Raw genomic sequence first — 17,267 nt, 5'->3', positions numbered from 1 at the left:
TTCAAATGCTCTAGAACTAAAGTGGTTTGTAGGTTTTAGTGTAGGAGTGTATGTGGGAGTTCTTTTGATTTAAATGCACAATTTAAGCTCAAATTAACTTCTTAGAGTCTGCACATGTGTAGGGTGTCGTGCCGTCACCGTCCTCACCGTTGTCGATCACCCGCGCCGATCTCGTCGCCGGCACCACCGTGGTGAGCCTCTTGTTCTTATCTTCTTTCTAAAAGAAAAAACAATTCTTACTTGTATGATTTGGATATATACTTGTAAAAATTTCTTACTTTTATTATTGTTTGTTATTATATAATCGATGGTTTTGGTATCCGTCCACGTCGGCCCTTGTCCGGCCTATGATTCGGATGTGGTATATTTTGTTTTATAACTATTTGTTTCATTTAGTGTTTATGACAATTATGCTGACCAACATGACATGGATGTTTTTATCTACGAGATATGTGAACCGGAAATTTCAACTGACACTCTTGTTGAGAGGATAAATTTAGTTGAAAAAGATAACAATTACTTGAAGAAAAAAATAATTGAGGAGAAGAATATGGAATTGAAGTTGCATGTTTCCAATGTCGTCAATGATCACAAGATCAAGATGTATGCAATGCGGTTGAAGATAGATGTAATGCACTTGAAAATGGATGCAATGCGCTTGAAGATTAGGAATATTAGAAAATATGCCATTGATAAAGAGGCTTGGTATCATTATGTTTTTGGGTCAATTGTTACCTTAGTTGCGACTTTGATCACATTTATTGTTGCATTTAAATGTTTTTCATAGTTGTATGTTGTTTTATGAGAACTATATATGAACTTTATGTATTTAATTTTGCAGTAATATCATTTGTTCACTATTGTAGTTTGATTTTAATGTGATGATGAACTTGTATTAATTTGGTTATTTCTCTATTCATGATGTTCTCCAATGATTTTTTGATATACTTAATGGGCGAGCGCCCGAGGAAGAGGGTGCCTGCAAAGGTGATGTGGTATGCTTCTATAATACTATGGTTGAAACGTTTATTCAGAAACAAAGAGCATGCCAAGTTGATGCGATGGCACAAGGAAGACCGTAAGAAAAATGGAAAGTTGAGAGCACCCGCTGATGGGTTGCAGTGGAGAAAAATCGAGAAAAGGTGGAGGGGGGACTTTGCAGGTGATGCAAGGAATGTATGGTTTGGTTTAAGTGCAGATGCCATTAATCCTTTTGGGGAGCAGAGCAGCAACCATAGCACCTGGCCGGTGACTCTATGTATCTATAACCTTCATCCTTGGTTGTACATGGGGCGAAAGTTCATTATAATGCCCGTGCTCATCCAAGACCCTAAGCAACCCGGTAATAACATTGATGTGTACCTAAGGCTATTTGTTGAAGAAATTTTACAACTGTGAAATGGAAAAGGTGTATGTGTGTGGGATGAGCACAAATATAAGTAATTTGACCTACATGCGTTGCTGTTTGTAACCATCAATGATTGACCAGCGCTCAATAATCTTTCAGAACAGACAAATAAGAGATATCACGTATGCGCGCACGGTTTAAATGACATCAAAAATATATATTTTATTGTGTCTGAACACCATATGAATCGTAGTCAAAGTCGAGTACCAAGCATATATACTTGGCCATAAGGCCCAAAAAAGGGACATGGAGTATTTGAGCTCGAGCTCCAATACACCTGTATGAACAGTTAAATCAAAACATTTAAAAAATATATTTTTTGTAATGAACTTTGATAAATGTTCTAAGTGCTTGTAAATTTTTATCATGAGATCACATTCGAGCAAGGTGCCAAAAAAAAACAAAAACAATGCTTTGAAATGCTACTTCAAAAAGCATTTTGAAACACTGATTCATGTGGGTGCAGTTGAGCTCAAGCTCAAAGATACTTTTTCTAAAATAGACTCGACTACTTATACGCCGAGTGTTACACTCGGCCTCCAGCACTCGTCTTATACCCGGCTGGTAACTAGGGTAAGACGAGTGTTTTTCATCGGATACTCGGCTTACCTTAAGATGAGCTTAAAATCATTTTTTTGAAACAACCATATATTTCATTAGACAATCTGTTCATAGATTATATATATGGTTATCACATAAGACACAAATGATTGTCAAGAAACTTTGCATAAAGAATTTCACAAAAAATAAAATTACTATTTCATCCTTGCAGAAAATCATGCCTTGCGGAAACATAATCCATAAACATCCTCCATCGTCACCATGACAACACAGAAAAAAGATGAAAACAACCATCATACCAAGATCTGGGAGAACACCACGGCATACAAAGATGCTTTTCAAGCCAATGAAGCGGGTCGCCGCAAGCGATCCCCGGCCTACATGCCACAATGCTTAAAACTTTATGCTCCGCAACATAAAGTCGCTTGCTTGCTGCCGATGTTTTGTATTTCTGATGAGTTTTTATAATATATTTGGATAGTGTTTCAAAAAGAAAACTTGGACATAATAAATCTTACGATTTTGACCTAAGTTTACATCATGCGTTTCATTATTTACTTACTTAGCCCTGCGATACATGTGTATGTATTCTCTAGCTGGATATATATAGTATACCGCACGCACAAATTCCAGCAGAGAGAATTTATTTCCCTAGAGCGGCAGTACGTAGAACTAGAGGAGGAGCGCCCATAGAAGAAGAGTGGTGGCCACTATCATGAGCGGCACCTTCGCCGGCGCGGGCGCACCCGCTGCCTTCTCCAACGTCTCGAACGTCAGCGCGCCGCCGCCATCGCCGTGGATCTCGTAGGTCATCTTCCTGCCTGCCTGCAGCATGCTGCCCAGGACCGAGCTCTGCAAGCCCTGGGGCGACGGCAGTATGGTGAAGCACGTGAACCCGTCGCCCAAGTCTAAGAAGTAGTTCTCCACCTTGAGCTCCATCGCCGCGTCAGCGCCGTCGAACACAAGCGCCAGCGTCGGAACCTTGGCGCTGGCCAAGTCATCCGTGAGGAAGCACAGGTCCTCGTCGTCTGAGGCGTTCACCGGAGCCGCGCCCTCCGACTGGATCCTGCTCACCAGCTCCTGCCTTAGGACGCTATACGCGGCCTCCACGAGGTACGTGACGGGAAGCATGGTGCTGAGGAACACCCCATTGGAACTCGGGAAGTCGAAGGTCCCCGCCGGGATGGAGGTCAGGAGCTTGCCGTCGACCTGCACGCCGGTGAGATTGACGTAGTACCAATAAGGGTTTTCGGTTTTTTTGGACGCCACTAGCGGCGTGCTGCTGCTGCCCCCCGTGGTTGTCGTCTGCACTACTGCAGCGTCATCGTTGTCGTCGGCGGCGCCGCCCCAGCTCCAGCTGACGAAGCTCTTGGCACCGGCGTCATCGGGAGGCGCGAGAAAGTAGGTGAAGCTGGAGATGTTGAGCTGCGACACGAGGGAGAGGGGCCCCCTGCTGAAGCCTGCAAAGCCGGAGACGCCGTCGAGGTCCGGCAACGTGACGTTGCCGCTGCAGCCAAACACCACGCCCGGCACGTCTGTATGTCCCGGCCCCGTGATGTTGCCGAAACTGAACGTGTCGGTGGCGAGGAAGCCGGACATGTAGTGCGTTGTGTACTTGCAGACGTCGTTGCCGGTGCAGTCGCGCTCGCTCATGCGCTGGCAAGTCTGGGTGGCGCAGCCGACCTCGGCGAAGGATTTTGAGTCCCCGGGATGGAACGCGGGCATTGACGGCGGCGACAGCGTGGGGCACGAGGGGCAGGATTTGCAGTTCGCCCAGACGAGGTCGGTGCTGATGTCCATGATGACGGGGAGGGTCTGCGGCGAGGTCCCGACGGAGAGGTCGAAGATGAAGATGGAGAGGTCCCCCGCCTCGCTGCCCGTCTGCTGCTCGCCGTCCTTGCGCTGCCCGGGGCGGCCTGCCCTCTGTGACATGTAATCCTTGACGGACTTGTTGGTTGTCGTACGGAGCTCTTTGGTGACGAACTTGCCGGGCTTGGGAGCCGGTGCGACGGCGGCCGGCGAGACAGGGGAGGGAGCCAGAGGAAGAAGGAGAAGAAGAAATAGAAGTGGAGCCGCCATTGCTGTGCTCACTCCGAAGACGGCTATACCTCTTGCACTGTATGTACACTGAGACTAGCTACGCCTCTTTACTTTATATGTATAGTATGTATCCACCTAGTGGATGTCGCCCCGGCATAAACTATCCTGCTTTGCTAGCTCATGCAGGTCGTTTATCTTTGTTCATGTCGTCATTACGCAAGACTGATGTATCAAAGACGTCGGGTGTAATTTGTACTGTCATGGTAGCGTCTCAAAATGTAAGACGTCGGGTGTAATTGATGCTATCTCCTGACCGACAAAATAATTACTTTGAGATGGAAGGTTTACTTTTTTCAAAAAAGGGTTACTTTTGGGCTCTACATCAAAATGATGCATGCAACCATCGTTATTAATTTATATCCATCAGATACTAAAAAGATCAACCCAAAGCTCCCTTCACAGTGAACAAATTCAGTACAACTACAAGTATAACGATCGATGTGCCCTGACCGCATCAAGGGACACCATCATATTCGGTGGCCTCAACAATCCGCCCGCCTGTCAAGCTTAGAGACAGAGGGAGTATCTTCTACCCATCAAGTGTTGCGACAAGTTTTTCTTTTATTTTCCCTGAGAAACATGAGTGTACTCATACTCAAGAGTGAAGACCGGATCTTTGAAGCTTCAAAATTGACGCCTTGCTATCAATAAACTCATTTTTCTTTTGCCGGGGGAATCAACAAACATATTTATCAAAATTCTGATTTCTTTTTTGATAAATATTGGTGAATTCATCACTGCATACAAATTTTCATGACGAAATGATATTCATGAAGGCGTGGGGTGAAATATTGCAGGTAGTTGAAACATTCATCAAATGTTTATCGTAAGAAAATCAATTTTTTTGTAACGTTATTATTATTATTATTATTATTATTATTATTATTATTATTATTATTATTATTATTATTATTATCCAAACTTTACTGTCCACAAGGGAGCATGTGTGCTGGTGATCAAAAGAGCAACTAGTGTTGTGATCTTGTCAATATTGAGCAACTAGTGTTGCATATTCTACCGACCGTACGATATACACTAGTGTTGTGATCTTGTCAATATTGAAGCTCTACGATCCAGATATTACTTGCAGTTGACGGCACCAAATAATGAAGCGATGGCATTGGGCAATGACAACATTGGGAAATGCATCCTTAACAGACAGCTTTAAACCCCGCAAAATAAATGAATACAGCCAACTCTAAAATAAAGAGAATAAAATAAGGGATTGCCTGCAACTTAGTCGGCTGAGACACAATTATGTCTTAGTCAGCTGACGACACATGACGTCTTTTCTAATTTAAACATGAATTTTTAGTTGCTCAGCAACCAGCTCGTTTCCTTCGATGTTTATCTTTGTTGTCTTGTCTCGTGGGTTCTCTAGTTATGGTCCTCGTCGTAGGTTTTTTTTTACTATGTCCAGCTTTCTTTCGTTGGCCCACACTCTGATGTAGAAAACAGTATGATGTTTCTTATGAGAAAACACTGGAGTTGGGTCATGCGGGTGTGTGTACAAATTATTTAGAATGCGCCACAAAATTCATATTGGAATTGAAATCATGAAATTCAAAGTTCAAAATTTCAAAATGACATGTTCAAATTGTACTCTTTTCATATCATAATTTTTAGAAATAAATGTCCATGAATTTGTTTGAAAAAAATTCATGGTTTAAAAACTGGATTTTTTGAAAGGAAAATTTAGAAAAATTCTCATGATATTAACAATTGTCAATTTTTTTTTAAAAAAATACATTGACATCAGAACAATCAATCCTCTCATCTTGTACTTCCTCGTCACGGTTTAGAAGTCACGATTAAATTTAGCTGCATTTTCATACTCCTAGCAGTTAATTAATACTCCGTTGTATTACTTCTACATGCATGGGTAGTGTGAATGCTATTTTTTAACCCATCTCACAGCAAATTAATAATCACCTTGGTTTGAGAGAATTTTCAAGCACGCCTTCTAAACCGGATTGAGGGAGTACCATATTTTGCATCAATCCTTTGGTCGGGTGTATGCTCATTCTCTTTATATCCCCTTGATACTCCATTTTATGCCAATAAAATGTATCCTTTATATAAAAAATTGTAAAAAAATGGTTGTGTGCATCGGGGATGCAGAAGCCAAACGATAATGCATCGACCTAAAAATAGACAGGCCCCAGACCACCCAGACCGTGACCTTGGGCGTGTGGGGGTAAACCTTCGGCTTTCGGCTACTGTAACTACCGTTGCTAATGTAGCAATAAGGACGGTCCGGGGCCTGCAGATATTTTGGCTACGTACAAAGACCAGCACGGATGTACATGGAGTCTTTCGTTGCTTCATGGATAGAGTATTTTTAAAGAATGAATTTCACTTTTTATCTGTAGTTGTATATTTGTGACACTAATTATCCCACCGAGTGGAAATTCATCTAAAATACCCCTTTTGAAAGCTTCAAATCTCCATTTTCTGATGTGTGTTCATCATGCAAGTGTGAGATGATGCCGGGGTTCCAAATATATGTGAATGATGACGAGGAATGAAACAAATGAACAAGAGAAGTCTGGACATGATTGTCAATGATGCCCTCTGATATTTACAAAAAAAATTATGAATCACTGACGCAACATGCCGATCGTATCTAACATAAACTAGGAAAATGCAAAACTAAGGAAAAACCATGCTAATAGTCTTTAAAATCTGATATTTCTATGGAAGTTTCACTAAGCAAGGTAATATGTGTCACAAATGTACAAGTATAGGGTAAATAGTGGAATCCATTCATTTTTAAACGAGGTAAAAGATTTGTCATTTCATTGATTAAGAGGAGAGTTTTAGACATCGGCAAATGAAGAAAGATTACTCTCGCATCATTACAATACTTAGATTTCATTCGATGCAGAGGCCGGGCTAAGCCTCCTTTTAAATTTTTTTTACAATACTTAGATGCGTGGCACCCGCCCGGACCGAAAGCAACACCTCCTACTTGATCTTGTTAATGATGACCGTCGAGGAGACCGCCACGTTTCGAAATACTCTTACGTTTCTCTCTGACCAGGCTTTCCAGGAAATAAACATTAACAACGACGCAAGAGCTTTAAGAGAACCGATGCGAATCTACAAGATACCATTCCACCTCATGGATAGAGTAACCATGAGCAGTGTCGAACAAAAACCGCGTTCAGTACAAGGCCATGGTACTCGTACGTACGGTGCTACCAAGGCTTAGCTGCTACCAATACCATACCGACCAACAAGGAAGTTGCCTCCGTCGCTTTCCTAGGTTATCCGGTGCGCACATTTCAATGTCCACAATGCTCGCAATGCATAGTAAGTTTGGAGACAAAGACAGGTTATTTTATCCTTTTTATTTCAAAGCTGGACTGTCAAGCCCTGTTTAAGAATTCATTCGATTAACCAGTCAACTTCTCGATTAATCCCTACTCATAAGGTCATCGAGTAGCCGATTAACTGATAAATCGTTCGATTAATGGATTAAATGGCCGATTAACTTGCCGATTAGCTTATTAATCCTCTACTCGCCAGCCAACCGAGCAGTTATCAGTTAACGATTTCCTAAGCAATGCTGTCAAGTATGCACTTTCCAATGTTGTCATTTGCCCAAATGCCCCCGCTTCATTATGTGTACACTGCCATCACAGAAACTGTAACTAATGTCTGGATCGTAGAGCTTCAATATTGACAAGATCACAACACTAGTGTATCTCGTACAGTCGGTAGAATATGCAAAAAGTGCTCTTTTGATCACCAGCACACATGCTACCTCATGAACAGTAAAATTCGATAGATAATAAAAAAATAATATAAAAAATGATTTTCTTATGATAAACATTTGATGAATTTTTACGCGGATGAAGAATTCACATCAATATTTATCAAAAAAAGAAATCAGAATTTAGATAAATGTGTTTGTTGATTCCCCTGGCAAAAGAAAAATGTGATTATTGATGGCAAGGCGTATGAGTACACTCATGTTTCTCAGAGAAAAAAAAAACCTTGAAAAACACTCAGCTTTAACCCTACAGAAAACACTTGTCATTCCCATCCCGCCCTGCAATTTCTCTTGACCATATGTTAATACGAAGAAGATACTCCTCTTTCTCTAAGCTTACCAGGACGGCGGCTTTTAGAGTCCGGCCACAGGATATGATGGTGTTTGTTGATGCGGTCAGGGCCGTCGTTATACTTGTAGATGTAGCGATTTTGTTCACCTGGAAGGTGGCTTTGGTTGATGTTTGTAAAAGGAAAATGTCAGTCTCTGATGCAGGCCCGGGATTTTTTCACTGTTTTGATCCTTAAGGCGTAAGTTCATCACAAAACGAACTCGGTTCGAAAGTATTTCACGTTTTGACCCTTTTGGAAACGCCAGAGACCGTGGCGTTGCAGGCCTTAGCAGAAACGCCAGTCTACTGGACGTTGCAGGCCTCATGTGCAACGCCAGTCTACTGGACGTTGCAGACCAAAGCAGAAACGCCAAGGGGGCTGGCGTTGCAGACCAAAGCAGAAACGTCAAGCTCTCTGGCGTTGCAGGGCTCATAAATAACTGGCCCGCGGCCCCTTCCTCCACCTCCACTTCTTTCTTCCTCCTCTTCCACGAAAAAACTCTCCCTCCTCCTCCAGACCCCCCCCTTCGATCTCCCTCCTCCCCCAACCGTTTTGTTGGTTCTTTGGGGCAAATCGAAGAGGCCGGTAATGTGACATCCTCGACTTTTGCTACAGCAATTATTGTAATTAAGCTACAATGATCACCCGCTAATGATGCCACATCATCGAGAATTCCCATCTCAGACCCGCGTTGATTCAAGTCTATCCGGATTCAAAATTTGAAAACAAAAGAAAAGTACTTTATAAGTTCATTACAAATGTTAAAAGAATATATATAAAAAGAAAAGTATTAAAAATAAGAATGATAAAATAAAGTATATAAAAAAAGTATTTAAAAAGAAAGTTACATAGTATATTAAATAATAAAAAATAAAAAAAGCAAAGCTAACCTTTCCCCCCTGGCCGGGCTAGGCCAAGTGGCCCAGCTGGCCAGGCCCTCCCGCATCGGCCCCCCCTCCCACTCCCCTGAAACCCTAGGCATCCACACGCCAGCCCCTCCCACTGCCTCCTCCCGATCCCCCCACCCCGCCGCCACCTCTCCTTCCCCTCTCGCAGTCTCTCTCTCTCCCTGCCTACGAGAGCCCCACTCCCCACCCCCTTTCCCACGACGCCAGACCCCCCCTCACCTCTCGTTCGCCCCCCCATCGAGCCCTCCTCTCCCACGTCGCCTCCTCCTTCCCAGGTCCTCCCGCCGGCGGCCTCCCCCCCCGTCGGCCCCTCTACTCCCGGCCGGCGCGCCCCTCCCCTAGCTCCTCCACCCTCTCGGCCCCAAGCCCCGGCCCCCTCGTCCCTCCACCCCGCCGGCAGGAGCCCCGGCCACCTCGGCCCTCCACCCCGCCGGCGAGCCCCTCCCGCTCGGTCCAAGAGGGACCGGGCAGGGAGACTCCCTCTCCTCGTCACGCCGGTTGGCCACCTTCGGGAGGCTTCTCCGGCGACCGTCCTCACCGGCATCACCACCGGAACCGCGTCGTCACCGTCACCGCCTCGTCTGCCTCCACGCCGTCTCCTCCACCCCTTCCCGCGAACTCCGGCTTCACCGGCCCCTCCCGTCAACGTCGGTGAGCCCCTCCTCGGGCTCCTCCCACCGTCGCGTTCCCCTCACCGTCCCGGTTCCGTTCCGGCAAACGGGACCCCGATCCGTCGATGGTAGACTCCGGTAGGAAGGATTGAACATTTGGTTCTTCTATGTTGAGTTAGCAGAGAGTTGTGTTCTCTGTTGTTTGTTGACAAAGAGAGATGAGAGTGTGTTGAGTTAAAAGAAAAAGAAATATATGTATTGCGTATGTATGTATGAGATGCGTTGTATGTATTTGCGTTTGCGGATATTTGGAGGAATACGATATTTGCACGGTTATGTATCTGTAAAAAAATGAGAAAATAGCCTTAGGCCACTTACCGGTGGGGCCAACGCACCCGCTGTCTATGACAGGGAGGCCCCACGCGATAGTTAAAATAAAAATAAAAATAATATTTTTATTAAATAAATAAATAAATAGATATATTAGTTAAATTTATTAATTAGAATAATGAGAGAATGCCACGTGGGTCCCTCATTAAATTAATCTGATAAATCAATATTTAATCGATATTAAAACTTGTGCCTATGACGTTCGGGACCCGCTGGTCAGTTGACCAGTCAACTGCTGATGTCAGCCTGACATCGCGATGATGTCATAATAGGATTTTATTAAAATAATTTAAATCTGTTTTTAATTCCTAATATTTGAATAAAACTTTAAAAATTAATATTAAATAATCCGTAAGTCAGATCAAAATATTTTCAACATGAAAGTTGATCAGCAAAATGAGACGAACCCGGATACACGCCCTGTTCGTCTGTCACGCGTCCCTAGCATAGCAAACTTGGAACTTTTCCTTCGTTTCCAGTATAACCGGTAGTAGCCCGAGACCCGAAAAATATCGTCAGATATTCTTCCGACCCGTCTATGACGGATGTTGCTGCGTTAGCTCATGTCTAGCCTGCATCTTTCCATGTCATGCTTTGTGTTGCATCGGTGCTATTATTTATTGTTTCTTCCCCCTCTTCTTACCGGTAGACCCCGAGACTGACGCTGCTGCCGGGTACATCTACGACCCTGCCGATCAGTCCTTTGCCGCAGAGCAGCAAGGCAAGCAAACCCCCCTTGATCATTCATATATCGCCTATGTCTTTCTTCCTACTTCTTGCATTAGTATTTTGCTATTGTTGTAGTTAGCTCCTATATCTGATGCATAGCCTGTTTTTGATGAACTGCTACTTTCAGTCTTGTACCTTTAATATGCTTAGTATAGGTGGAGCAGTCATCCCCTCTGACCCCGTAGATCAGTTGCCCTGCTTGTTTTCAAATCTCGATCTCTGATCGACGAGCCAGACCCGACACGACACATTCACCCCCTTCGTTGTACGACGCTACAGAGATACTATCGGGTACCGAGGGTGACACCTCGCTAAGTACTCCTGATGATATCTTTGTAGTATAGCTAGTCGGTCGTGGTTATCGAGGGTGATTCCTCTTTCACCAGTCCCGATGACGCCCCTGTCGTGCAACCCCTCAAGTGTGGGACCCCCGAGGGTGATTCATCTAAGCCCACCTTGACGGGTACATCGTTCGGAATCCAACGAGGGTGATACCTCGGATTCCCCCCGATGTTACAACCACACAGTTACGCGACCATGTTACTGGGATCATTGGTGATTAGTTGTAAGACGGGTGGATTCCCGTGAGACTGTGTTGATGGCCTAATTAAAATGCTAATGGATTTGGGTATTTGATCTGGGTTGGTCGGAGACCTTTTCGCACTAACCGGCTACGCGGGAAGAATTATGGGTACTCGGCGTCGCGGTATCAGCCGAAGCTTTTCAAATGCCAGCAATGTAGCGGCGCGTGCCCGAGTGGTCCCGAGATGCATCACGCTTGTGATTAAGGGATGCTAGGACTGACGTCGGCCGCCCACGCCACGTGCAGGAGCGTGAAGGGGAACTGGGCCCACGAACCCTTTGTGCTTAGGAGTTAGACCGGCGGGCTGGCCTCTCTGATTAGTCTTAGGTGGGGCTGCGACGTGTCGATATTCCGAGGCCGGGCAGGACCCAGAAAAGTATGTCCGGCCAGAGTGTTATCGAGCGTGACGGGACATGTGGTGCACCCCTACAGGGATGAAAATTAACTATTCGGATAGCCGTGTCCACGGTTACAGGACGACTTGAAGTTGTGCCCCGATCTTATACAACTACAATTGTTACTTAACTGGAATTAGTTTGCCTCGGGATTGCTTCCTCGCAGGGAGTCGAGGGAGGATCTTTAGGCGTGACCTCACTTTAATATTCCTGCAACAATATGACTATTAATGTTTTACCCGTGTTCTACTCTCGTCTATTGCTGCAAGACCCTGAAGATGCTAGTCTTCGATAGGACTAGGCCTTCTCTCTCTATTCTCGCATTGCTGCAGTCAGTCCACATATAACCCCCCCTTCTTTGATACTGATGCATAATTAGAATAGTTCTGATGTAAGACTTGCGAGTACTTTGGATGAGTACTCACCGCTGCTTTGCTCCCCCCTTGTCCCCTTGATCTGTTTGCTGCGACCAGATGATGGAGCCCAGGAGATGGAGGTCCCCGCCACCGACGACTGCTACCCCGACGGTGCCTACTACTACGTGGAGGCCGCTGATGATCAGGAGTAGTTAGGAGGTTCCCAGGCAGGAGGCCTCGCCTCGTTCGATCGTTGTATCTTTTGTGCTAGCCTTCTCTAAGGCCCCCCATGTTTTATGTCTGTACTCAGATATTTGTTGCTTCCGCTGACTCGTGTGTTTATCGAGCTTTCGTATCCTAGCCCTCGAGGCCCCTGGCTTGTAATATGAAGCTGATGTTATTTTATTTGTGTCTAGTGTTGTTGTGACAGCCTGATGCCGACGTTCCAGAAGCTTCCCCTTTTCTTTCCGTTTCCGTTGTGTGGGTATTTTCAGTTGCCGCATCATCATCGCATCATGCGCATCATCTGCATTGCATCGGCATCTCCGTTGCCGCCCGTTTTCAAAACTTGCATCCGTTAGTAGTTGCCGGTCCTCGTCGTTGTCCGTTCTAAGTCCGACCGCACACGCACGCGCCCGCGGCACCGTCGAAACCCTGTTTTTAAAGCGCGTTTCAAACTTTCTCTGATCGAGGTGAAACTTGGCACGCGGTCGCGATTAGATATAGATAGGCCGCCTGTCGAATTTCGTCGCGATCGGAGACCGTCTGGTACCCGAATGGTCGCCCGTAGCGGTACCGTCTTCGGTTATTCGTCGGACGTCTGTCAGTGGTTTTAAATCGTTGCCGCGCCGCCCGTTCTCCCTCTCGTCTCTAGACCCCTACACAACACGGTCACTTAGCATGTCCCGCGTTCGGAATCGTCCGAATCCGACCCCGCGGTTGGATCCGGAACGCGATTCTGGTTAACCGAGCCCCCCGTTTGTCTATATATAGACCCTCTTATTATTTTTGGGACGGCTACCTCTCTCCTCCTCGTTTTCCGTGCAGCCTAAACCTAACCCTAGCCGCGCCACCTCTCCTCTCTCCCCAGCCCCGCCGCCGCGGGCCCGCGAAGCCCATCCGGGGCCCGCCCGAGCCCGCATCGCGCCGCCGCGCAGCTCGGGCCGCCGCCTTGCCCGAGGCTCCTCCCGCGCCCAGCAGCTCCCGTGCTCGCCGGCCCCCTCCCGGGATTGAGCCGCCGGAGCAACTCGCCGCGGCTGCCAGACCCGGCTGCCGCCGCCGTCGGTCAGCATCCCCTCCGGCCAGCCAGATCCGCTGCCCCGTCTCGGAGGCCGCCGCCATGGCCGACGTGTACGGCCGCAACAACAGCAGCGGCTACCCCGCGCCTTCCCCGTCGTCCTCAGGGCCATCGCCGGCCGCCGCCGTCGGGAACGGGTGGATCCTGCCCAGTCCAGGCCGGATCCAGCGCTCCTCGACTTGCCCTTGCCCGCAGGAGGTCGGTCGCCCAAGCCCTGCCGGCGGCAGCTGCGCGCAGGCAGCTCCTGCGAGAGGAGGACGAGGGTTGCGCCCCAACCGCTCCTGGGCCGAGTGCCGTCTCGTGGGCCTCGCCCAGGCAGGCCCGCGCCAGGCCGGCCACCCACGTGGGCCGCCTCCTCCAACTCCCCAGCGCCCCGGCTCTTCCTCCCCTGCAACCTGGGCCGAGCCCAGCTAGGGTGAGCAGCCCTAATTCCACCATGTGCGTCTAATAGTATTTTGTCGCTGCCCTTTCGGCCCATTTAGGTTTTTAGGAATAAATAAATTCCAGAGTTATACGTATATTAAAACGTTCGTATCTTTTTATCCGTATATCGGACCGCGATGAGTTATATATGCTTTTCGGGTAGTTTTACGCGTAGGACCCGTCTATAAAACTTGCATAATTGTTTGACACCATTTAGCGTGCCGTATGCATAGTTTTACTTGCTGTCCTAATTTGTTTTGCCCGTAGTTTAATTTTTTCGCGTGTGTCCGGATTGCCCGTATGCCGCATTAGAAATGTACATGCTCTAGGGAGCTATTTTCCATGTATTTCAGAGCGATCAAGTGTATTTTTGCGTGTAGGGTTTGCCCGCTAGATTATTTTTCGTGTCTAGGGTTTTTTCCCGCATTAACGTGTGGCTTTATTTTGTATTGCAAACCCCATATATTTTATATGTTTCCGGGGTAAAAAAATCTCATGGATTTTTCTGTGCAATTAGTTTTAGCATTAGAGCAAGTTAGTTCGCGAGATATTTTGCCGTGTTGCCCTTTTGTTTAATTCGTGGGATTTATTCCGTGCGTCGATTGACGGAGATGTCAACTAGAAAGTTGTGCTTGGATGTTTTGTCTAGCTCCTGGTATTATTGGTTGCAATAGAAATGCATGTTTAGGTGTTGTTTGCTTGCCCGCAAGTTGCTAGAAATAGTGCTGTTTTAGAGGAGTTGAAATATTTCTAAGTCTGAAATCTGTTATATTTTGTTGCTGTCTTGTCTTGCTTGCATCTTTAGATCTGTAGCTCTTTTGAGGTTGGTTCAATGGAGTTAGTTGTTCCCCTTGTGTTTCTCTAGCATGCTGTTAAGTTTCATGCCATTTGGAGTCCTGTAGCTATAGGTTTTTCTGCTGTCAATATTGCTTCAGGCTGAAAATTGCACTTTCACGAGGTGTAATTTTCACTAAGTCTGGAATAGTGTTTGAGATGCCATGTTGTGTCTTCTTTTCCTAGCGATCCATGATGCCATGCTAGTTCTTGTTAGAAGTTCGTGGTAGTGCTTTTTGCCCTCTTCCGTCCATGCCTTGTTTGAGCATATCGGAGTGGTGTAGCCGTAGTTGTGGGGTGTAGAAGATGCTATGTGGCTGATTTTGGCAGATTGTTGCATTTTCTTGTTTTGCTCATAGTTTTCGAACCGTAGCTCCGATTTGATCGTGTCCTACATGTAACTTTCTTAGAAAATCATGTAGATTCATGTTCTCTTGCTGTTTGTATGTGTTGTAGTGCTCGTAGCCGCGTTGCACACATTTTTGCATTCATGCCATCATATCTTGCGGTGCTTGTATCTTTTGAACCGTAGCTCCGTTGAAGATGTTCCTTATGTGTAGATTGCTTGCCATGACGCGTAGAATCACGTGAACCTATTTGTTTTGCTGTTTAACAACCAATTAAATGCATTAGTTCAGATCTGGACAGAATTATAAATTAACATGTGAGGTCGTCTCGGAGGTGCTATATGTCATTTCCGACCTCACTTAAAATGCTTAGATAGGTAGTTTAACTTCCGCTTCACCTCTTGCATGTTTAACAACATTAATATTTCCGTGTAAATAACCGGGAGTGAACTAAATAATTAACGTGGAGTTTTGTCAATATGCAACTCGAGCATATTGAACTTCACTTAAGGTATAGTGTTTGATTGCGTGAATTGTCATGCCGTGCCTTGCATGTTATCAGCTTCTCATGCATCATATGTGTTGTGCATCGTGTGGTGAATATCGTGTGTTGATGCTTGTTTCCGTTTCCTCCGTATCGATAGAGTTCCGCAAGCGTGTCGGATGTGAGGACCCGTTCGACTACGTCGGTTCGTCTGCTTCACGGAGGCATTCTTCTTCCAAGCGGGATCTCAGGCAAGATGATCATTTCCTCAGATACCATTACTATCATTGCCATGCTAGTTATTTCGATGCTATCGTTTATGTCTTGTTGCCTACCACATGTTAAATCTCAGCCTCTCAACAATGCCATGAAACCTTCAACCTGTTCAACCTAGCAAACCACTGATTGGCTATGTTACTGCTTGCTTAACCCTGTTGTTAGCGTTGCTAGATGCAGGTGCAGTTGCTTCCATGTGATAACATGGGTTCCTTGTTATATCACCATATTAATGCTATTTAATTTAATGCATCTATATACTTGGTAAAAGGTGGAAGGCTCAGCCTTTCTAGCCTGGTGTTTTGTTCCACCTTTGCCCCTTAGTTTCGGCTACCGGTGTTATGTTTCATAAACGAGCGCTCCTAACACGATCGGGGTTTTCATGGGGACCCCCTTGATAATTCGTTTTAGATTAAAGCTGGTCTAGCAAGGCCCAACTTTGGTACTACATTTGCCTAAACACCTAATAAAATTGCATAGGGACTTTCCGGACCCCGAGGATAATTTAATCAACCCCCGGGCCAGTGCTCCTCATGAGTGTTGGTCCCACCTGAGCGATGTCCGGCGCCCCTCTGGTCACCCGGAGGTTTAGCGATCCCGACGTCTAGCTCATCCGCCGTGTCCTGAGAACGAGGTACGCGACTCCTATCGGGATCGTCGACACGTCGGGCGGCCTTGCTGGATTAGTTTTACCTTTGACGAGATATCTTGTGCATCGGGATTCCGGTGATGCTTTGGGTAATCTCAGAGTTGAGGTTTTCCATTAGGGAATCCGACGAGATCGCGAGCTTCGTGATTGAGGATTTCTATGCGGCTTGTGGTAATTTGTGATGGACTAGTTGGAGCACCCCTGTAGGGTTAAATCTTTCGGAAAGCCGTGCCCGCGGTTATGTGGCAACCTGGAAGCTTTGTTTAACACTGGTTCTAGATAACTTGAAGTTAATTAATTAAAATATGCCAACTGTGTGCGTAACCGTGACTGTCTCTTTCGTGAGTTCCTTCTCCGATCGAGGACACGGTGGGGTTATGTCTGACGTAGGTAGGTGTTCAAGATCATTCATTTGATCATCTGTAGAAACGTCCGTTATGCGTAGATCTCCCCCCTCTTACTTCTTGTACTCGTAAGTTAGCCACCATATATATGCTTAGCCACTGCTGCAACCTCACCACTTAACCATACCTCACCCATTAAGCTTTGCTAGTCTTGATACCTTTGGAAATGAGATTGCTGAGTCCCCTGTGGCTCACAGATTACTACAACACCAGTTGCAGGTACAGGTAAAGGTAACTTGACGCGAGCGCGTTGATTGTTCATTTGGAGTTGCTTCTTCTTCTTCTTCTTCTTCTTCATCGATCTAGGATGGGTTCCAGGCCGGCAGCCTGGGATAGCAAGGATGGACGTCGTTCTTTCTTTTCTTGTTTGTTTTCGTCCGTAGTCGGACCCTGCTCTTACTC

The 17,267-nt window shown here is 46.1% G+C and overlaps 1 protein-coding gene across 1 annotated transcript; it reads right to left on the bottom strand.

Annotated features, from left to right (window-relative positions):
- Positions 1–2,641: 2,641 nt before the first annotated feature.
- Positions 2,642–4,048, bottom strand: LOC123407158 (aspartic proteinase nepenthesin-1-like). The gene has a single exon (XM_045100227.1). It carries the CDS (start codon positions 4,046–4,048, stop codon positions 2,642–2,644), a length of 1,407 nt encoding a protein of 468 aa, XP_044956162.1.
- Between the last annotated feature and the right edge of the window lie 13,219 nt (positions 4,049–17,267).

The sequence above is a fragment of the Hordeum vulgare genome, chromosome 7H, assembly GCF_904849725.1.
Source record: "Hordeum vulgare subsp. vulgare chromosome 7H, MorexV3_pseudomolecules_assembly, whole genome shotgun sequence".
Taxonomy (NCBI): Eukaryota; Viridiplantae; Streptophyta; class Magnoliopsida; order Poales; family Poaceae; genus Hordeum; species Hordeum vulgare.
This window is presented reverse-complemented; position numbering and strand designations above follow the sequence as displayed.

Excerpts from the sequence above, each read along its gene's own strand:
- LOC123407158 (XM_045100227.1), bottom strand. The coding sequence starts at position 4,048 with ATGGCGGCTCCACTTCTATTTCTTCTTCTCCTTCTTCCTCTGGCTCCC.